Raw genomic sequence first — 21351 nt, 5'->3', positions numbered from 1 at the left:
GCACCTCCAGGTTGAGCCCCACAGCCATGGGGCGCCTCCAGGGTTGAGCCCTACAGCCATGGGGTGCTCCAGGGTTGAGCCCCACAGCCATGGGGTGCTCCAGGTTGAGCCCCACAGCCATGGGGTGCTCCAGGGTTGAGCCCTACAGCCATGGGGTGCCCCGGGCTGAGCCCCACAGCCATGGGGTGCTCCAGAGTTGAGCCCTACAGCCATGGGGTGTCCCAGACTGAGCCCCACAGCCATGGGGTGCTCCAGTGTTGAGCCCCACAGCCATGGGGCACCTCCAGGTTGAGCCCCACAGCCATGGGGTGCTCCAGGGTTGAGACCTACAGCCCTGGGGTGGTTCAGTGTTGAGCCCCACAGCCATGGGGCACCTCCAAGTTAAGCCCCACAGCCATGGGGTGCTGCAGAGCCTGGCCCCACAGCCATGGGGTGCTGCAAGGCTGAGCCCCACAGCCGTGGGGTGCCGGGCGGCTCGTTGGGAGGGCAGGCGGGGTCTGTACCGCGTTACCGATTGTAAATAAAGCGCTCCAACCCATCCCGGTGCCAGATGGGGGCGGGGCTTGAAGCTTTGGGGGCGGGTCTGGAGGCGGGGCTTGAGGCTGGGGACGGGGGGCGGGGCTCGGAGCGGCACCACCCGTGCCTGTGATTCCCGTCGGCAGATTCGTCCCATCCGGCGCGGCGCGACCTCCGCCGTTCTCCTCCGCCTCCCACCGCTTCTTACCGCCTCCCGCCGCTCTTTTCGCCTCCGCCCCGCCCCGGGCCTTCCTGCTCTGCCTCACCCGCTCCGCCCCGCCTGCTCCCCTCCCCGTGCCGTGCCGAAAGTGCGGTTGCTAAGGCCGGCGCGGCGCTTTACCCAGCGGCCGCCCCGCGCCCGCCGCCGCCTCCATTGTTGCGGCCCGGCCGGGCCCCGCGCCCATGGAGCCGCCGCCGCGGGGCCGCTGAGCGCGGCCGCAGCACCGAGGGCAGGGCGGCACGGGGCCCGCGAGCGCAGGGCAGGGCGGCACGGGGCCGGTGAGCGCGCAGGGAGGCCTGGGGCCGGTGGGGGCAGGGAGGGGAGGCCCGGTACCAGTGAGAGCAGGGAGGGGAGGCCCGAGGCCGGTGAGGGCAGGGAGGGTAGGTCCGGGACCGGTGAGGGCAGGGAGGGGAGGGGAGGCCCGGGGCCGGTGGGGAGAGAGTGGCCTGGTACCGATGAACGGAGGGAGGGGAGGCCCGGGGCCGGTGAGAGCAGGGAGGGGAGTGCAGGGCAGCCGGGGGGCCCGTCCCGACCTTACCTCATCCCCCTGCCTTCTCTTCAGCCCCGCTCGGGCTGGTGGCACCATGGGCGTAGACTTCGACGTGAAGACCTTCTGCCACAACCTGCGCGCCACCAAGCCGCCCTACGAGTGCCCGGTGGGCACCTGCCGCAAGATCTACAAGAGCTACAGCGGGATCGAGTACCACCTGTACCACTATGACCATGACAACCCCCCCCCGCCCCAGCACACCCCCCTGCGCAAGCACAAGAAGAAGGGGCGCCAGGCTCGCGCCGCCAACAAACAGTCACCCAACCCTTCCGAGACTTCTCAGTCGCCGGGACGAGAGGTGATGACCTACGCCCAGGCCCAGCGCATGGTGGAGGTGGACTTGCACGGCCGCGTCCATCGCATCAGCATCTTCGATAACCTCGACGTGGTTTCCGAGGATGAGGAGGTTCCCGAGGAGGTGCCAGAGAATGGGAGCAATAAGGAGAACACGGAGACTCAGAGCGTCCCGCCTAAATCTGGCAAGCACAAGAACAAGGAGAAGCGCAAGGACTCCAACCACCATCACCACAATGCCTCAGCAGGCACCACTCCCAAGCTCCCTGAGGTGGTGTACCGGGAGCTGGAGCAGGACACCCCTGACGCCCCACCTCGCCCCACCTCCTATTATAGGTATTGTCTGTGGCTGGGGTGTGAAGAGGTTCCTGGGCAGCTCTAGCTCGTGGTCTGGGTCTGGAGGCGGAATTTGCACTGCTCTGTGCAGGCGCCTTGTCTGTGGCTCATAGGAGTGGTTGCCGTCTGCCACTCTCAGATCTCATGAAGCCATCCATCCGGTGGCTTCAGGCTTTTGGAGCTCTACCTGGCATCACACCCTGGTTTTGAGGGGTCCGTGTGCCTGCAGAGCTCTCAGTTGCTACTTAGGTCTTTGCTGGCAGTTTGATTGCTGCACTTCCCTTGCTAGGATGGCAGGTACAGTTGTAACAAAAGCTGAATGCACCCTTCTGCCTTTCCTATGCCCTTGGGAGGTGTGCTGACTTAATCTAGAGCCCCCCCCAGCACCAAGATTTACCCATAAGATGTGTCTGTTTGCATGTTTAATGTGTTTTTGTTGTCCTGTTGTTTTCCCATGAGTTGTTTGGTGAATGCAGCGGCCCAAAATAATACTTTAAGCAGGGAGCTAATGCTGAAACAAATTTAATGGTTGCTGTCCTAGTTGCCACATGCCCTGAGAAGCTGGCACCGCGTTCCAGGGATGGGATAATGGCATTGTTTTGTGTCAGGGTGTTGGAAATGAAACCACCCCTGAAGTGTCTGCAGTGCTGCTTGTTTGAATGGCAAGGGGGTGGTTGCCATCAGTCATTTGAGCAGTGGCCTCGGGTTCAAGTGTTTTTCGGTCTAAATAACATCTCACCCACAACTCAGTTAAAGAGAAGAGGGCAGAGTCACCTTCGCCAGGGTTAATAAAACATGGTGCCTGTGTGCCTGGTTGCTGTTGTGTCTTGGGCATGAGGCTGCTGTTAGATGAGTGTTATTTTGTCTGTGGTGCCCGATGTGCTGTTGTGCCCTTGCGCTGCTCAAGGTGCAGCAGCACCTACTGCTGCTGCATGTTCCTGCCTCATTCTTGGTTTTTTTTTAGCCACAACTTGGCTGTAGCATTTAAACATTCCCTCAGCCATGGTCTGCGGGAGTTAGCTCTGAGTACCCGCTGGCTGTGCCCTCACCCTCCTGTGCTGTCCTTCCAGGTACATTGAGAAGTCGGCAGAAGAGCTGGATGAGGAGGTGGAGTATGACATGGATGAGGAAGATTACATCTGGCTGGACATCATGAATGAGCGGCGGAAGACTGAAGGCGTGAGCCCCATTCCCCAAGAGATCTTTGAGTACCTGATGGACCGGCTGGAGAAGGAGTCCTACTTCGAGAGCCACAATAAAGGGGATCCAAATGCCTTGGTGGATGAGGATGCCGTCTGTTGCATCTGCAATGATGGGGAATGTCAGAACAGCAACGTCATCCTCTTTTGCGACATGTGCAACCTGGCCGTGCATCAGGAGTGCTACGGGGTGCCCTACATCCCAGAAGGACAGTGGCTCTGCAGACGGTGCCTGCAGTCGCCCTCACGAGCCGTGGACTGCGCCCTCTGCCCAAACAAGGGGGGAGCCTTCAAGCAGACGGACGATGGGCGCTGGGCACACGTGGTCTGTGCGCTCTGGATCCCAGAGGTGTGCTTTGCCAACACCGTCTTTCTGGAGCCTATCGACAGCATTGAGCACATCCCACCTGCGCGGTGGAAGCTGACCTGTTACATCTGTAAGCAGCGCGGCTCTGGGGCTTGCATCCAGTGTCACAAAGCCAACTGCTACACTGCCTTCCATGTCACCTGTGCCCAGCAAGCCGGGCTCTACATGAAGATGGAGCCAGTCCGGGAGACGGGAGCCAATGGTACCTCCTTCAGTGTGCGCAAAACCGCCTACTGCGACATCCATACGCCCCCAGGCTCCGTGCGCAGGCTTCCTGCCCTCTCTCACAGCGAAGGGGAAGAGGAGGAGGAGGAAGAAGAGGAGGAAGGGAAAGGCTGGAGCTCTGAGAAAGTCAAAAAAGCAAAGGCCAAGTCTAGGATCAAGATGAAGAAGGCACGGAAGATCCTGGCGGAGAAAAGAGCTGCGGCGCCTGTGGTTTCTGTGCCCTGCATCCCTCCACACAGGTATGACCTGCTGCCCTCCCTTGGATGTGGAGAAACTTGTCGCTTTCTCCATGCCTTGTGTCCTACCTGCTATGCAGGCGTTATCTGGTTCCTCTCTTTAGCTTTGGGCACAGGTAGTTTCCGCTTTGCTCTCGTGGAGGGCTGCTGGTGGTTTCCTCTGGAGTCCCGCAGAGAGGCTGAGTGATGTGCTGCCCAGCAAAGGTGGCTGGGCCCTCAGCGGGGCAGGAAATAGCTGCTGGCAGTTTATCAGCAGAGACTGAACTTGACTAGATGTGTCAGGAAGCAGCTGGGGGTTCCCAGCACTCCTTTCCTGTCATGCTGACCTCAGGCACCAGCGTAAACCGAGGAGGAAGGAGGGCGCTGCTTTCCTTTCTGCCGAGGTTTGTTTTCTCCTGGGGCCATCTGGGAGCAATTCAGGCCTGGGAAATGGGCTGACCTGTGGTTGCTTGGGCTCTGGAGCGGAGAGGTCTTGTACCCAGCTCCTGGGTGGTGGGTCCCTGTGCCCTATTTAGCACAGCTTCTCTATCCCAGCCCTCCCTGGGTTTCCTCAGCGTTCTGTGCAGCTGGCTGCCCGCAGGCTGCAAGTACCCAAGGCTTTGCCAGGGCTTGTGTTTCTGTTGCATCCTGATCCTGAGGGCTCAGCACAGTATTTACAAGTGTAACTGCACGTGTCTCTCTGGTCTGATCATTGGACAGGTGTGCAAATCTCTAAACAAGAGCATATAAGAGCGTTGCTAGATTTTGTCAGTGTAGTTTATGACTCTGGGTGTCCTCGGCGGTGTGTAAAAGCGCATGGAGGCATATCAGGATGGTTTTGGATCTTGCTGTCACCCTGCAGTAGGCATTGACCGTGCACACTGGGCACAGAAGCGTTTGCCTTCGTGGCTGTAAACCGCTGCCCCTGAGCTGTTGAGCCCTCCTCCTCCTCACAGCAGGAGCTGTGAAGCCCCAGCACTGTGTCCGCCGGCCGGTGGAGCACAGCTGTGACAGTGCAGGGACGTGGGACTGCTGCTTCCCTGCAGACCCTCAGGACTGTTGGGGCTCCTAGTCGGTGGGAGGGGAGCACGCAGGAGCTGTGAACTTTGCTCCGTGGGCAGCGTTCTGGCAACTGGTGGAGTCAGGTCTCTGCTGCACAGGGGCTGGCTTTTTGTCACAGTCTGTTCACGTCCCAGGCTTATGTTATTGTTCACTCGGGGTTTGCTCTGCAGCCAGAGCCTCTTTTCTTGTGTGTGGATGCATTGGCAAGAGGTTTGTAGGCCCTCACTGCTGTCATTGTGCTTGCAGCAAACCCCACACTGAGCTAGAAGCTGTTAACCTCTCCCCGGGCCTTCCTGTTGGGATTAATTATTCTTCAAGGGCTGTTGCCAGAATGCCAAATGTCTTCCTGTGGGAGCTGTGCTTGGCACATGAGGCTGCTCTCTGCAGCCTCTTCAGCTGAGGCTGATGCAGGTCAAGTCATCCACTGTAACAAGCGAGACATGGAGATGCCGGGGTGTTCATCCCTTCAGCTCCCTGCTAGCAGAGCATCTCTGTCTGGTCATTGTTGTATGAGGCTGTCCCAGCCCCTCCAGGCTTTCTGCCGTTGCAGAGAGTAGGAAAATCCCTTCTGTGGTGGTTTGGGCTTTTTCGGGTAGTCCTTTTAGGGTGCACCTCACATAGGAGCTCTGTTGTGCTTGTGCCTCCTGTCCCCTCATCAAGCTTTGCCAGGTTTGGTCAAGGTTTGGTTTTGGCTCCCTGGGGCTTGAATTTTTTCTGGAGCGTTTGACCAGGGCCTTTGTCACCAGGGGTTGCCCCTGGCCGGGTAAATAATGGGTTTGGGATAGCAGAGCCATAACCTTCACTGTCTCAGGACTGTGGGATCTGTTAAGGCTCTGCCCCTGATGTGGCTGCGTTGCCGACCTGGCACAGACTGCCCCAGGCTTTTGCTCAACAGTTGTCAGGAGGTAGAAATGAAAAGTCTGATTTGGAGAGACCAGGCTGGATGTTTCCTGGCGTCCTTCGTTGTGGCTCTCCCGGGGGTGCTGCTCCCTGCATGACTTGGTGTTACAGAAATCCCTGCCACGGGAAAGGGTGCCTGCTGCCCGAGATGCTGCTCCACTGCTCTCAGGTGGCCTTGCTGCAACGTCCTCCAGCCAGGGCTTCTCCTGCAGTGGCCAGGCTTGCCTTGTTGATGGGGTCTGTGGTTCCTTTTTCTTCCTCAGGCTCAGTAAGATCACAAACCGTTTAACCATCCAGAGGAAGAGCCAATTCATGCAGAGGCTGCACAGCTACTGGACTCTGAAGAGGCAGTCCCGCAACGGCGTTCCTCTGCTCCGCCGCCTTCAGACGCACTTGCAGTCACAAAGAAACTGCGACCAGGTAAGGGCTGCTTGTTGGGTGCTACGGGGCATCCCGGGTGCGCATGCATGTGCTTCCTGCACCCTCGGAGCTGTGGGCTCAGAGCCTTTGCTGCATGTGGTGTCGGGGTTACGAGCTCCTGGATGAGGAAAGGGCAGCCCCAGCTGCTTTTGCTGCTTCACCTCCTCCTCTGCTCTAAACGTTCAGAGAATTGCCAAACAGCGACGCCGTTGGCAGCCTGCCACGGGAAGGGAATCCTGCCCTCTCGTGCTGCCGCGCAGAAGTTAGCTCCTTCCTAGTGCCTGTGTTTAGCCGCTGGCGATGGCAAATCTGTCAGAAATGGCTCTAGACCGAGGCTGCTGTGTCAGCGAGTGTTAACGAGTGTTGAGGGAGGTGGCCGGAGATCTCCAGAAACAATCTGGAAGGAACCAGGGCCTCACTTCCAGTTTCTGAAACTGCTCCAGGAGCGCTCCCTGTGGGTGCTGCTTCCAGCCCACTGTCTGCCTCAGCCCTTAGTCAGCGCTTCACAGATGTGAAGTCTCTGGTGCCAGAGAGGAAGATTTTTTCCTTCTGGCTTCCTGTCTGAGCTCTAAGTCTCTTTCTGAGCTCTTTGAAGTCTGTAATCGAGCCGAAGTTTGTCCTGCCTTTGTCCCCTGTCATTTTTATTTGCTGGAGAAGAGTTGAGGCTGCTTCTGCTCGTCTTTGGCTATGGTGGGATAAAAGTTAGCATTTTTTTGATGCTCCAGAAGTGAAATTAATGAGAGCCATGTTCCATTTTTGCCCCGTTGCCTTTCACAGGACCTCTGAGCAGCTGCACAGACCCTGGTATTGTTGATTTCTGCTCTTTGGCAGCTGAAGGCTGTTGGTTGTGTTAGGAAAAATATTTCCAGAGGCATTGGATGTCCACCTCCCAGCATCCTAAGGGTTTGATGACCAAGGAGCAGGTATTGAGCTCTGTGTCAGAGGTTGGACTGTTTACGAGTCACCTGCCTAGGTTACAACAAGGGAACTGGGACCTTCACTGAACCAGTGGGTCAGATGTGCCGGTTGCCTTTGCCAGGGAGGAGCCCCAGGACATGGTCAGGAAGGTGGAGCTGGGAACACATCTCCTGTCAGCTCACTGTCTCTAATGTTCCCGCAGAGAGACACTGAGGATAAGAACTGGGCCCTGAAGGAGCAGCTGAAGTCATGGCAGCGCCTCCGCCATGACCTAGAGCGTGCACGCTTGCTGGTGGAGCTGATACGCAAGCGGGAGAAGCTCAAGAGAGAGACGGTAACGACTGTTTGCACCTCCCCGGGGACCTGCCGGGGTGGGCATGAGCACAGGCTTTTTAGGGTGCTGTAGGGTGTGTGCCGGGGTCCCCTTGGCCGTGCTGTGCCCTGCCCGGCAGCTCTGAGCAAAGGTGGCTGCTCTGCAAGGCTGAGGTGGGACGCGCAGGGGCTGGAGCCGGTGTTGGACCTCTGCTTCCCAGAGATGGGGGTGAGGTTGCAGTCCTTGCCCCTCGCACGAGGAGAAGTGTCACTGGGCTGCACTGCTGCTCCCCAGGAACTGTCCCTGCCTCCTGCCTACCGGGCAGGGGGCTCAGCCCCGCTCTGTTCCTTCGTTTCAGATCAAAGTGCAGCAGGTGGCATTGGAAATGCAGCTGACCCCCTTCCTCATCCTCCTCCGCAAGACGCTCGAGCAGCTGCAGGAGAAAGACACGGGCAACATCTTCAGCGAGCCGGTCCCTCTGTCTGAGGTAACAGAAATCTACGAAGTAAGAACCCCCTCCCCCAGATTTCTACTTCACTCAAACTTGTCCCTTGCTCGTGCCAAGTGCTGCCCAGGACGCTCTCTGGTCTGGAAGCTCCCCTGGGCAGCCTTGTGCTGGCTTCTACATCCCAGCGCTGCTGGCGGGTGCGCAGTGACGCTTCTCCTGGGTGAGCCCAATGCAGAACAACTGAGCTGGTGCCAGCTGGGAGCGCAGCACTCGGCTCCTCCTCTGCGTGTGTTACTGGTGACTCCCCAGTGTCTGTGAGAGGTTGAGGATTCCAGTTGGGAAAGGCAGTGCTGGTGCTTGGCAGGCGGCAGGCTCTGACCTCTGCTCTTGTGAAGGCCTCTGCTGGGTGACAGACCGAGCACTGCACAGAAATGGGTTTGCCCCTCCGGCTGTCACTGCTGGGAGCAAGGGAAACAATTCCCGACACTGTCACCAAGTCCTCACCTGGGGAGGTGGGGAAACACGGTGCTGGGCCTGCATGGCTTTGGCAGCAGGTCGGCATGGAGGGGTCTCAGCAGAGCCGGGGAGGAACGCTGAACAAGCCCACCTGCAGCCATTCCTGCCACCCGGACGGTTCTGTTTTACCTGTCTGCATTCACCTTCACCCCCTGGGGGTTACTCTTGTGGCTTCCTCCCCTGGGAGCACTGTGTAGCATACTGGATCCCAGCTGCCCACAGACAGGAGAAGAGAATGGGATTCTGGTGTGTGCGCTGGAGCCTTAAAAACGCTTCAGAGGTTGAGCACAGCATATGGGCTTCCTGCTGCAGAGGTGTTGCTGTTCTTCAAGCTGCAAAAGCAGACGCTGTTCCCCAATGTGCATTTGGGCAGAACTCAGGGAGCAGTACCTGATTCCTCTAACAACTGTTTTCTTGGAGCAGGTAATACTAACTGAGAGCTCCCAGGCTCTTAGCTCTGGCTCTTTCCTCGTGCAGGTCCCAGACTACCTGGATCACATCAAGAAGCCAATGGATTTTCAGACAATGAAACAAAACCTGGAAGCCTATCGCTATCTGAATTTTGATGACTTTGAGGAGGATTTCAACCTGATTATCAACAACTGTTTGAAATACAATGCCAAAGACACAATCTTCTATCGGGCAGCCATCCGTCTACGAGAGCAGGGAGGTGCTGTTCTCCGGCAGGCTCGCCGGCAGGCCGAGAAGATGGGCATTGACTTTGAGACAGGCATGCATTTCCCCCACTGTGTAACAGTGGAGGAGGCTCAGGTCCAAGACATCGAGGATGGTGGGTATTCATCCCTGGTACCAGGGTTATTTGGAGGCAAAGCCTGGGCAGAGTCAGGCACTTTGGTGTCTGTTTGAGCTACCTCGTGTGTGCCAGCTCCTTGGAGTGGTGGGGGCTTTGCAAGCCGGTTGCCTGTTGGCCCCATTGGGTTGATTCTAGGCAGTGGCTTGTTCAGGCTCTGCATGTTCTGCCAATCCCTTGGTCCCTCGTCCACCCCTTGGAGTGGGAGGCTGCCTAGGACACGGGTAGGTTGCTTGCCTCATCCCTAGCAGTGGCCGTGAGCTGCTGAGGCTTCCCCTGTGCTGCCTGGCTGGAAAAAGTGACTCCCCGTCTCTTCCCACCTACGAGCTTTGCTGGCTTCTGGTACCCCTCAGCCAGTCTCTCTGGCTCCGTGGTTGTAGAGCTGCTTGTCCCTGGGCAGGGCGCACACCACCAGGAACAGCCCGTCAGGGAAGATCTTTCCAGGGCCACCCTCTCCCTGCTCCAGCACAGGATGGGCTCAGTCAAGGGAATTTCCCTGCACTGTAATGCTTCAGGATCCTTTTGACTCCTGTTTTCTCTGTTACCAGCCCCTTTCTTTTTCCTGCTTTGTCCTTGCCCCAGCCAATGGGAAGCCTGGTGTTCTCCAAGCTGCTGATCAGCTTGCCTTCCCCAGCAGACCTAACCGGCTTGCTTCCCGCAGGGCTTCTTCTCCAACTCTTTTAGGGTAACTTCCCACGTTCACAGGTGTTTGGTACCATGTCAGCTGTTTCCGTCCTTTGGGGAACCTGGATTACTCTGTGCTCATTCAGGTAGAGGAGCTCCAAAGAGGTCCTGATTTCTTTCATCCATGTGTTCCTCTTCATTCCCCTAGAAGACGTACGGCTGCTGCTCTCAGAGAATCAGAAGCACCTTCCCTTGGAGGAGCAACTGAAGATCCTGCTGGAGCGGCTGGATGAGGTCAACGCTGGCAAGCAGAGCATAGGACGGTCCCGCCGGGCCAAGATGATCAAGAAGGAGATCACAGTGCTACGGCGGAAACTCGCTCACCCGCGGGACCTGGGCCGAGACGGGCTGGAGCGGCACGGCTCCTCTGCCAGGGGAGTCCTGCAGTCCCACAACCCCTGCGAGAAGGACCTGCAGACTGACAGCGCTGCCGAAGAGAGCAGCAGCCAGGAGACTGGCAAAGGTACTGATCCCTCCAGAGTGCTGCTAGTTTTGGGGAGCGGTGGAGAACCAGCTCTGGACAGGCTGACTAAGGGAGAGGCTGCCCTGCCAGGCACCTCCCGAGGCAGGAGGGCCGCACGGGGAGCTCCCTGCACACACCTTGCTCTTCGCTTCTCCATAGGAGCCAGGCAGGTGGCCTCTTGAGGGGCAGTCCCTCATCTCCTGTGGGGGTTCCTCCTTTCCCATAGTGCCTGCCATAGGTTGGGTGCTGAGTACAGCCTCTGTGCCGCCCAGGGCTCCCTCCTGGCACGCCCGTCCGAGGATGGTGCCCCCCTGGGTAGCTGGTAATGAGCTGTGTCTGCCAAGCAGGGGAGATCGGCAGCCGAGGGAAGCCGCCTGCTGCATCAGGAACAGCCGGCAGCCTGCTATGTGTTTGTCTCTGGGGTGGGTCAGCTCAGCAGGTTGCTGGTGTTCGCAGCTGCAGACACCATTCACCAAGTGAGCTCGTCTCCCTTGCGGCCCAGGAGCTGGATGTCGTTCCAGTGCTTTGCCGTGAGAGTCCCAGCTGTGTGATGTGGGGCGTGAGATGGATTGTTTCCTCCTGCCAGGCCCTGGCGCTCTGGCTGGTTTCTCTAGGGGCATTACGGAGCAGGCTGCCTTCAGTGTCTCTTCCTGCTTGGGGGCACAGGGGAGGGAGTTGCAGCAGTGCTGACTGCTGAGTTCCAGCTGCCCTCCTGAGGCTGGGAGCCAAACACGGGCCAGCCGCCAGCTCCCTCGTCTCCTGGACAGAGCTGCTGAGCTGGGGTCATGGGAAGCACAGCAAAAGCCTCAGGCAGAGCTGGCAGGTGTCACTTGGGGGTTGCCACCTCTCCATCCCTGTCCTGCCCCAATAAGCACTGGGAAAAGCAGGCTGCTCTTTGAGCTGGGAGTGTTTTAGGACCTTTGTCTTTCAAGGGTGTAGTGGAGCTTCTTGGCTGCTGTGTGTCGTGGGAAAGGTTTATCCCTGCTCGCCTGCACTTGGCTTCTGTTCCTGCAAGGTTGCTGCCTGGGAAAAAAAACAAGGGCATCTCTGGCTGGTGGAGTGTTCTTTCGTGTCCCCATTTAGATTTGCAGTCAGCAGACTGGATAGTTTGACTCTGGGGGCACTGACATGGCAAGGCTCAGATGGGAGGGTCTTTGGAGACAGAGTCCCAGAGAAATGAAGTTGTTCCATGCCGCTGCTGCCGTGCAATCCCTGCCAGGTCCTGTGGGCTGCAGCTCATTCCTTCTTTTCCCCTCTTCAGGTCTGGGTCCCAACTCTTCTTCTACCCCAGCACACGAAGTTGGCAGGAGGACCTCAGTGCTCTTCTCCAAGAAGAACCCTAAAACTGCAGGCCCTCCAAAACGCCCAGGACGCCCTCCGAAGAATCGAGACAGCCAGATCACCCCCGGGCACGGCAACAGCCCCATCGGGCCCCCCCAGCTCCCAATAATGGTGTCCTCACAGCGGCAGAGGAAGCGAGGGCGAAGCCCGCGTCCCAGCTCCAGCTCGGACAGTGACAGCGATAAATCCCCTGAAGACGGTCCCATGGGTGGGTGCAGCAGCTCTCCCTGCGCAGCCGGGCACGTGGCGGCACCTCTGGGACCGCAGGCGGGGTCCCACGCGCTTGTAACGCTCTCTTGGTGGGTGTTTTGCAGACCTGCCAGCCAACGGTTTCAGCAGCGGGAACCAGCCGGTGAAGAAGAGCTTCCTGGTGTACCGTAACGACTGCAATCTTCCCCGGAGCAGCTCCGACTCGGAGTCCAGCAGCAGCAGCAGCAGCAGCGCCGCTTCGGATCGCACCAGGTACTCTTCCCGGCTTGGCTCCAAGGGGGTGGCAGTGGGTGGCTCTGCCTCCAGCTGCCAGACAAGGAGCTGGTTTGGTGGCATCTGGCTCATTCACCCTCCTCCTGCCCGGCTGCTGTCAGCTGAACCTTGGAAAGCTGTTCGGGCCTCTTCCTAATGTAGAAGCTAAAGGTGGGAGTGTGCTGAACCCAGTGCTGCCCTGCCAAGGGCCAGTAGGGAGCATAAACCAGGGAATGAATTCCCTTTTGGCACAGCAGCTGCTCTGGCTCCAGCCCTTCCAGCTGTCAGCTCCACCAGGTTCCTGCCTGTGGCTCCGATTCTGATCAGAACTTCTGGGTCCTCCTAGGTGAACATAAGTGAGGGTCTAGCTGATGCCCTAGCAGAAGCACCATAGAATCATTTAGGTTGGAAAAGACCTTGAAGATCGTAGAGTCTGACTATTAACCTAACACTGCCTCATCTACCTTCCCATCTTTCTTTCTGGTTCCCCTGCTAAGTCCTTCCCAGGGCTGAAGCTGGCGGTTTGAGCCCACGAACCCTGGTGTCCCACCTTGCTGGCCCTCTTGAAAATGGTTTCTGGAAGTTCAGCATGGCTCTGCTCCTTCTCTCCACAGCACAACGCCCTCCAAGCAGGGCAGAGGGAAGCCCTCATTCTCCCGGGTGAACTTCCCCGAGGACAGCAGTGAGGACACGTCAGGGACGGAGAACGAGTCCTACTCCGTGGGCACAGGGCGAGGCGTGGGGCACGGCAGTAAGTACCTCAGCCGTGCAGCCTCAGGTCCGGCTGCCTCTGTCACCTTGGGGGGGACCCAGCTGACTCCCCTCTCCTCTGCCACAGTGGTGCGCAAGGGCATGGGGCGCGGTGCGGGGTGGCTCTCCGAGGATGAGGATTCCTCCCTGGATGCCCTGGACCTGGTGTGGGCCAAGTGCCGAGGGTACCCCTCCTACCCGGCGCTGGTGAGTACCGCCAGCCCCACATCCCCTCCCGCGGCACGGCCCTCGCTGTCCCTCGTCCCCTCTCAGCCCTTCTGCTCTTCTGGCAGATCATCGACCCCAAGATGCCGCGGGAAGGCATGTTCCACCACGGCGTCCCCATCCCTGTGCCCCCCTTGGAGGTGTTGAAGCTGGGGGAGCAGATGACTCAGGAAGCGCGCGAGCATCTCTACCTTGTCCTCTTCTTCGACAACAAGCGCACTTGGTAAGGCCGGGGCGCCGGGGGCTTCTGGGGGGGGGGTTGTCCAGAGACGATTGTAACCCTCAAACGAGGTGGCCCCCTGCTCCCCGCAGGCAGTGGTTGCCCCGGACGAAGCTGGTGCCTCTGGGGGTGAACCAGGACCTGGACAAGGAGAAGATGCTGGAGGGCCGCAAGTCCAACATCCGCAAGTCGGTGCAGATCGCCTACCACCGCGCCATGCAGCACCGCAACAAGGTGCAGGGCGAGCAGAGCAGCGACTCCAGCGAGAGCGACTGAGCCGGGCCCGCCTGCTCCCCGCCGTAACTCAGGGCAAACCGGGCCCGGGCCCCCGCCCCGTGCAGCTGGCCTGCACCCACCGGGGCCGGGGCACCGGGAGCGGGGGCCGGCCCCCCTGCGCTCCCCCGGCCGCTGCCCGCACCCCCCACCCGCAGCTGCCTGGGCTTTCTCGCCGCCGCTGCCCCGCCAGCCCCCGCGCTCTGGATGGTCTTTGTATTTATTTTGAAGGAAGAAAAAAAAAAAACCAAAAAAAAACCCAAAACCCAACACAAAAATCTATTGACTCTTAGTCTTATGAGGAGCAGCTGAGAGCTGGGGTTGTTTAGCCTGGAGAAGAGGAGGCTGAGGGGAGACCTTATTGCTCTCTACAACTACCTGAAAGGAGGTTGTGGAGAGGAGGGAGCTGGGCTCTTCTGCCAAGTGACAGGGGACAGGACGAGAGGGAATGGCCTCAAGCTCCGCCAGGGGAGATTTAGGCCGGACATTAGGAAAAGATTTTTCATGGAAAGGGTCATTGGGCACTGGCAGAGGCTGCCCAAGGAGGGGGTTGAGTCACCTTCCCTGGAGGTGTTTAAGGGACGGGTGGACGAGGCGCTAAGGGACGTGGGTTAGTGACTGATGGGAATGGTTGGACTCGATGGTCCGGTGGGTCTCTTCCACCCTGGTGATTCTATGATTCTATGAAAATGAAACCGGGGGAGCACCGCGCGGGCCGGAAGTGCGGCCAGAGCGGCGGCCGTGGGGGCGCTCTGCCAAGCGCGCGGGGAACTCGATGGTGGCTGAGTGGGGGCGGGAGCGGGAGCGTGTGGCGGGCGATGCGGCTCCGCGCCGCCCCCGGTTCGCAGCCGGGGCTGTGGCGGGCGCTGCCGTGCCCGCAGGCCGAGCTGCGCCTGGAGCTGGTGCTGCGGTCGGGGCAGGCGTTCCGGTGAGCGGGGCTGGGATCGGAGGGGAGCGAGGGGGGGCGCCCCCGGGAGCGGCGCTGACCCCCCCGTGCGGCAGGTGGAGGGAGAGCAGCCCCGGCGCGTGGAGCGGGGTCCTGGCGGGCCGCGTGTGGACGCTGCGGCAGGAGCGGGAGCGGCTCTGGTACACGCTGTACGGCGACGGGGACGGGGCGCCGGGGGCCGACACCGACCAGATCCTGCGCGACTACTTCCAGCTGGACGTGGGGCTGCGGGAGCTGTACCGAGCCTGGGGGGACGCCGACCCCCTCTTCCGACAGGTGGCCCGGGACTGCCCAGGTGAGCTTGGCCCCGGGGGCCTTCGGGATCATCCAGCCCCACCGCACCTGCCCGCTGCTGAACCGCGTCCCTCAGCACCTCACCTCTGAAATATCTCCAGGGGATGGGGACTCGCCACCTCCCAGTGCCCGAGAACCCTTTCTGGGAAGAAATTTTTCCTAATGTCTAATGTGAACCTCCCCTGGCACAGCCTGAGGCCGTTCCCTCTCATCCCATCACCTGGGAGAAGAGACCAACCCCCACCTCTCTATAACCTCTTTGCGGATCGTTGTAGGCAGTTGTTTAGCCTGGAGAAGAGGAGGCTGAGGGGAGGCCTCATTGCTCTCTCCAACTACCTGAAAGGAGGTTGTGGAGAGGAGGGAGCTGGACTCTTCTCCTAAGTGACAGGGGACAGGACAAGAGAGAATGGCCTCAAGCTGAACCAGGGGAGGTTCAGACTGGATATCAGGAAAAAATATTTCATGGAAAGGGTCATTGGGCACTGGCAGAGGCTGCCCAGGGAGGTGGTTGAGTCACCTTCCCTGGAGGGGTTTAAAAGACGGTGGATGAGGTGCTGAGGGACATGGTTTAGTGGTTGATGGGAATGGTTGGACTCAATGATCCGGTGGGTCCTTTCCAACCTAGCAATTCTACGATTCTGTGATTCTAATAAGGTCTCCCCTTGGCCTCCTCCTCTCTAGGAGTGCGGGTGCTGCGGCAGGACCCTGTTGAGTGCCTCTTCTCCTTCATCTGTACCTCCAACAACCACATCTCCCGCATCACGGCCATGATCGAGCGGCTCTGCCAGGCCTTCGGCCGCCGTCTCTGCTGCCTGGATGCCCAGCCCTTCCACGCCTTCCCCTCGCTCTCGGCGCTCACAGGTCTGCCCTCACCCCACCACCACTGCCGCCACCGTTGCCCGTGACACCCACGTGTCCTCACTGTCCCCGGCAGGCGCTGACGCCGAGGCCCGGCTGCGGGCGCTGGGCTTTGGGTACCGAGCCAAATTTGTCAGCGGGAGCGCACGGGCCCTGGCTGAGGGGATTGGTGCCGAGGGGCTCTGCGGGCTGCGTGCCGCACCCTACGCCGAGGCCAGGAGGGTGCTGTGCGCCCTGCCTGGTGTGGGCACCAAGGTGGGTGCTGCGAGGGGGAGGGCGCAGGAGCAGGGGTGGTGGTGGGGTCTGATGGTAACGGCGTGGTGACAGGTCGCCGACTGCGTCTGCCTGATGGCCCTGGACAAGGCGGAAGCAGTGCCCGTGGACACCCACATCTGGCGCATCGCGCGGCAGCGCTACGGCATGGCGCTGGGCGGCAAGAGCCTGACCCCCCGGGCTCACCAGGAGATCGGTGAGGGCAGGGCTGGGCCCTGACGCGGGACACGCAGGGAAGGGCACGGTGGGCAGGGTGCTGGCGCTCACCTTCTCTCCGCAGGCGATTTCTTCCGGGGGCTGTGGGGTCCCCGCGCTGGCTGGGCGCAGGCAGTGAGTATCCCCGTCCTGAGCACCCTGAGGCTCAGCCCTCGCCCCCCACCCAAGCCCATCCCATCATCTTTCTCCATGCTAATCCCATCATTTTTCCCCATGCCAGGTCCTCTTCTGCGCTGACCTCCGCAAGGGCCAGGAGCCAGCTGGCAGCCGGGATCAGGCCTGGGAGAGCCGTGGCCGGGACAGCTGCAGGGACAAGCCCCGCTAGGGACACCCCAGGAGGAATGGAGCCCCTGGGCCAGCGAGTGGCTGTGGGGGCATCGCTGTGCCTGCTCCCAGACTGGGATGCACAGGGGTGGAGGGAGCTCCCCATCTACCCCTCTGTGCCTGGGGTGGGGGCTGCCATCCTTGGGGTTCAGGGTGTATCCAGCCCCTCCAGGCCAGAGCCGAGCCAAGCAGCATTGGCCTCTTAACCTTTATTACAAGCAATAAAATAGAAACATCCATTTGGAAAATTCTCCTTGAACATGCTGGGGGAGTGGGCAGTGCCGGGGCAGGTGTAGGGGGTGCGGGAGGGGGCCGGGACACAGCCCCGAGCTGGGGGGGTTCCTGGGGGCCACCACTGCCCTGATGCAGAGCTCTGCAGCAGGGGGCAGCCCCACTTCTGCGGGGCGAGCAGGGCAGGGGGGCCCCACCACCTCCCTCCCTGCTGCAGCGCAGGGCCCCCACCCCTCCCTGTGCCCGCGGCGGGGCGGGAGCCCTCCAACCCCCCCGAGCTGTGGTTGTGTGGGGCCGCGCTCAGTCTGGCGAGAGGCGCTGAGCTCTGCTCATGGGCAGGCGCCCACAGTCCGACCCTGTGGGGGGGAGGAGCAGGATGAGAGCCTGGCAGCAGCCCCAGGGGCTGCAGGATGAGAAGGGGGGCGTCAGGGCGCACCGTTGCTGGTGCCCCCCACTAGCCGCTCGCCTGGGCTGGTGGGAGTTGTCTGGGCCGGGCCCTCCTGGCTGGTTCCCAACTGCAGCTTCCGCATGTGTCTCACCACGGCCGTGGCGTTGAAGGCTTGCTGCCGACCCACAGCGTCCGTCACTTGGCACAGAGTGCCTGGCGGGGGGGCCTGCAGCCCCCAACTCTCCCCACATCCCCCTGACACCCTCCACTCACCTTCCACTTGCTCTTTGCAAAGTTCTTCTTGATCTGCTCGCTCACTGACTGGTGGATGTTTTTGTCCAGGGCCGTGTCCCCAGCGATCCTGGAGCGAGGGGTGGGGGTCAGCAGAGATGTCTCCGGCCGGTGAGCCGAGGGGTGAAGGGAGATGGCAGCAGGTCACTCCTTACCAGGGATGCTGCAGGGCTTGCTCACACGTGAAGCGCTTGCAAGGGTCCTTCTCCATCAGGTGCTGGATGAAGTCCTTGGCTGAGACGGAGCGTGGAGCAGCCATGAGTCATAGAATCACCAGGTTGGAAAAGACACACCGGATCATCGAGTCCAACCATGAGTGCCTGTGCCCACCACCCCCAACCCAGATCCTTCGACACCACACTGGGATCCCAGCCCCCACCGCCTCAGTGGTCCCGGCTCACCTGAGTCTGAGATGTCATCCCAGTAGGGTGAATCAAACTCATACTCAGCCCGTAGGATCTGCTCGAAGAGCTTAGCGTCATTCTCATCGTAGAAAGGGGGGTAACCGCAGAGCCTGGGGAGGTGACAGCAAGGGGGACACTGGCCCTGTGTGGCTCCAGGAAGCCGGGTCCCTGCAGAGGGGAGCAGGGCAGGAAGGGAGGGTACGTACAGGATGTAAGCGATGACCCCAATGGACCAGCAATCCACAGCCTTGCTGTAGGGCTTCTGCGCCAGCACCTCGGGGGCTGGGGGGGACAGCAGGGGTGAGGGAGGACCCCAACCCCGGGGGTTACCCCAATCCTGCACCGTAGGCGGTGATGCCCCATGGCAGGCGCTCACCCACGTAGCCAGGAGTGCCGCAGGCTGTGGACATGACGCTGCCGCAGCCCTCGATCTTCGACAGCCCGAAGTCACTGATCATGATCTTGGAGTCCTCATCCAGGCTGTAATAGAGCAGGTTCTCGGGCTGCGGGGAGCAGGGTTGGAGGGTCAGGGAAGGGGGATGCTGTGTCCCCTTCCAGGTCCCCTCCCAGCCACTGCACCAAGGATGCTGGGGGGATGTGTTCCCCACCTTCAGGTCACGGTGGACGATGCCCATGTCGTGCAGGTACTTGACAGCGTCGAGGATCTGCCGGATCAGGGCGCTGGCGTCGCGCTCGGTGTAGAAGCCCTTCTCCACGATGCGGTCGAAGAGTTCCCCGCCGGAGACCCTGCCGGATGGGCAGCGCCGGTCAGCATGGCCCCCCCAGCTCCCCTCGGGGCCCCCGCGTTGCTCACTCACAGCTGCATGATGAGGTAGAGGTGGGTGCCGCTCTCGTAGATGTCATCCAAGGCCACGATGTTGGGGTGCTTGATCCTGGGAGGTGCACGGGGAGAGGGGGTGAGGAGGCTCCTGGTTGCCCCCACCAGCCCCCACCGCACAGCGTGGCCGGCATCACGCGCCGCTGGCTATTTTGGGCGCTGCCGATAACACCGGGCGATGGGTGCTGGCAGCGGGGAGCCGTGCTGGGGGTGGGCAAAGCAGGACCACCACCCTGGCACTAGGACAGCCCTTACTTGTGGAGGACGGCGATCTCGTTCTCGATGCTGGTCTCCTTCCCCTCCAGCGCCTTCTTGGCAATGCACTTGATGGCCACCAGCTTCCGCGTCGCCTTCTCCTCCGCCAGGACCACCTCGGAGAAGGCCCCCCTGCGAGGGCGAGGGGTGAGCGGGCAGGGGGTGCTGCCGGCCGCAGGCGCTGCTGCCGCGCCACGATTGCCATGGCGACGGGCAGAAAGTCCAGCTATTTATAGGAGAAAAGCAAGCGGGAGCCGCCCGCTGGGATGGCCGGACACGGGCCCTGCTGGGGATGGGGTGCCCGGCACCTCCCAGCGTGGCTGCACCAGCCCCGTATCAGGCAGGGACCACGGCGGTGCTGCCGGCAGCTCGTGCCAGGGACAAGCCCCCAGGCTGGTTTTGGCAGCACCCAGGGCTCATGGGGCCACCCTCCTGGATCCATGGCAGCCACCCTAAAGCTCAGGTGCCCGGCGGGAGCCAGCGGCGCCCAGGTGAGACAGGTGGCGGGCAGCGCGTTCGCGCCTCGCCGGGGCCTAAGCCTTGCCGTAATTAACACACTAATCCAGCCTAAGAGCTTATGGCGCTGCGGGCACCGCCGGGCACCCCTCTGCCGGCCACGGGAACACCATCGGGCACCCTTGGCACAGCAGTCGGCCAGCGCTGGTGGCTCAGGGAATTGGCCAGCACCCGGGTGAGGTGGCAGGCAGCACCACAGCCCCATGCCGATACCCCGGAGAGCATTCCCTCGTGTGCCAGCCCGGCACTGGCTCCTGCCTTGGGCTGGTATTTGAGCTGGCATGGTTAGTTCCATTTGTTGGGTTTGGCAAAGTCGGAGGGGCCAAATCCAGCACCATGAGTGGGTTGTCACCGGTGTGTCCCCCCGCCAGGCTGTGACTCACGTGCCCAGGACCTCTCGGAAATCATAGATGCGCCGAATATCCTCGGTCCTCTTCTTCCAGCTGGGCCCATCCTGCCCCAGCGGCATGGTGCCCCGTGGGGCACCCGCTCCCACCTGTGACACCAGTGGGGGACGGGGTGTCAGCGTGCTCTAGGGGTGACGGGGTCCCATGGGGATGCGCTGGATCATTGTCACCATGGGGTGACGAGAACAAATCCTGCGCTTGCTCTGCGCTCTCCAAGCACCCCACCCCAGGCAGGAGTCCTCATGCGGGATGCCCCGTGGGGAACACACGCTGGGCTCCTCATGTTGCCTGCTCGCCCTACAACCACCCTATGGTGTGTCTGTGCAAATGAGCCACGCGTGGCCACCCAAGGGACACAAGCGGGTTCACAAGGGACCTGCTTGTGTCCACCCAAGGGACCCACGCTTGCCTACAGGTGCGACACATGCATGTCCACTGAAGGGACCCTGTTGTGTCCATCCAAGGGACCCCACATGGGTTCACAAGGGACCTGCTCGTGTCCACACAAGGGACCCACACTTGCCTACAGGAGGGACCCACTTGTGTCCATCCAAGGGACCCCACATGGGTTCACAAGGGACCTGCTCGTGTCCACACAAGGGACCCAGGCTAGTCTACAGGTGGGACACATGCATGTCCACTGAAGGGACCCACTTGTATCCATCCAAGGGACCCCACATGGGTTCACAAGGGACCTGCTCGTGTCCACGCAAGGGACCCACACTTGCCTACAGGAGGGACCCACTTGTGTCCATCCAAGGGACCCCACATGGGTTCACAAGGGACCTGCTGGTGTCCACCCAAGGGGCCCACCTTGCCTACAGGAGGGACCCACTTGTGTCCACCCAAGGGACCCACGCGGGCTCACAAGGGACCCGCTCGTGTCCACGCAAGGGACCCAGGCTTTTCTACAGGAGGAACCCACCTGTGTCCATGCAGGGGGACCCACGCTTGTCTACAGAAAGGACCCACCCAAGGTACCCACAGTTTTCTACAGGAGGAACCCACTCGTGTCCATCCAAGGGACCCCACATGGGTTCACAAGGGACCTGCTCGTGTCCACCCAAGCTACCAACGCTTTTCTACAGGAGGGACCCACTTGTGTCCACGCAGGGGGACCCACGCGTGCCCACCAAAGGGACCGCCTCACACCCACCCCCCAACCCCTCACGCCCCCTCCCCGTGTCCCCCCGCACACGCGCGGGTGCGGGCGGGTCCCCCCCTCGACTCCCGCTCGGGTCTCACAGGGCCCCGCCGCCCCGGGGCCGCCCCCGGGCTGGCTCGGTACCCGCACACCGCCCCCCCCCCACCCCCCCGTCATCCCCGTTACCGGCGGCGCTCGGCGGCCCCGGCCCCGCGCCAGGCAGCGGCGGCTCCTCCCG

At 61.1% G+C, this 21351-nt stretch overlaps 3 protein-coding genes across 11 annotated transcripts; 2 read left to right on the top strand and 1 right to left on the bottom strand.

The window, feature by feature from the left end:
• Positions 1-867: 867 nt before the first annotated feature.
• On the top strand, positions 868-14005 carry BRPF1 (bromodomain and PHD finger containing 1). 8 transcript variants are annotated; one of them, XM_069865779.1, is made up of 14 exons: positions 868-1003; positions 1299-1916; positions 2987-3946; positions 6148-6304; positions 7425-7556; positions 7894-8040; positions 8977-9289; positions 10146-10457; positions 11719-12006; positions 12113-12260; positions 12875-13011; positions 13099-13217; positions 13304-13458; positions 13548-14005. In XM_069865779.1, the coding sequence occupies exons 2-14, from the start codon at positions 1321-1323 to the stop codon at positions 13729-13731; spliced, it is 3648 nt and encodes a 1215-aa protein (XP_069721880.1). In that variant the 5' UTR covers positions 868-1003; positions 1299-1320; the 3' UTR covers positions 13732-14005. The 8 variants fall into 8 exon arrangements, with proteins under 8 accessions (XP_069721880.1, XP_069721877.1, XP_069721876.1 ...); XM_069865776.1 differs by having other exon boundaries at positions 10143-10457; positions 13527-14005; XM_069865781.1 differs by having other exon boundaries at positions 869-1003; positions 7894-8022; positions 13548-14004.
• Positions 14006-14534: 529 nt separating this feature from the next.
• OGG1 (8-oxoguanine DNA glycosylase) lies at positions 14535-16858 on the top strand. Its single transcript, XM_069865798.1, has 7 exons — positions 14535-14656; positions 14731-14969; positions 15650-15829; positions 15903-16081; positions 16154-16295; positions 16380-16429; positions 16536-16858. Exons 1-7 carry the CDS (start codon positions 14547-14549, stop codon positions 16638-16640), a joined length of 1005 nt encoding a protein of 334 aa, XP_069721899.1. The 5' UTR covers positions 14535-14546; the 3' UTR covers positions 16641-16858.
• Positions 16834-21351, bottom strand: CAMK1 (calcium/calmodulin dependent protein kinase I). 2 transcript variants are annotated; one of them, XM_069865796.1, is made up of 12 exons: positions 21300-21351; positions 19946-20058; positions 19047-19178; positions 18772-18846; positions 18562-18700; positions 18330-18456; positions 18160-18235; positions 17951-18063; positions 17705-17783; positions 17532-17619; positions 17307-17433; positions 16834-17226 (listed from the first exon to the last, which is right to left on the bottom strand). In XM_069865796.1, exons 2-12 carry the CDS (start codon positions 20029-20031, stop codon positions 17171-17173), a joined length of 1098 nt encoding a protein of 365 aa, XP_069721897.1. In that variant the 5' UTR covers positions 20032-20058; positions 21300-21351; the 3' UTR covers positions 16834-17170. The 2 variants fall into 2 exon arrangements, with proteins under 2 accessions (XP_069721897.1, XP_069721898.1); XM_069865797.1 differs by having other exon boundaries at positions 17337-17433.

This window comes from Phaenicophaeus curvirostris, chromosome 11, assembly GCF_032191515.1.
Source record: "Phaenicophaeus curvirostris isolate KB17595 chromosome 11, BPBGC_Pcur_1.0, whole genome shotgun sequence".
Classification (NCBI taxonomy): Eukaryota; Metazoa; Chordata; class Aves; order Cuculiformes; family Cuculidae; genus Phaenicophaeus; species Phaenicophaeus curvirostris.
The sequence above is the reverse complement of the archived record's forward strand: the minus strand, read 5'-3'. Positions and strand labels throughout refer to the sequence as shown.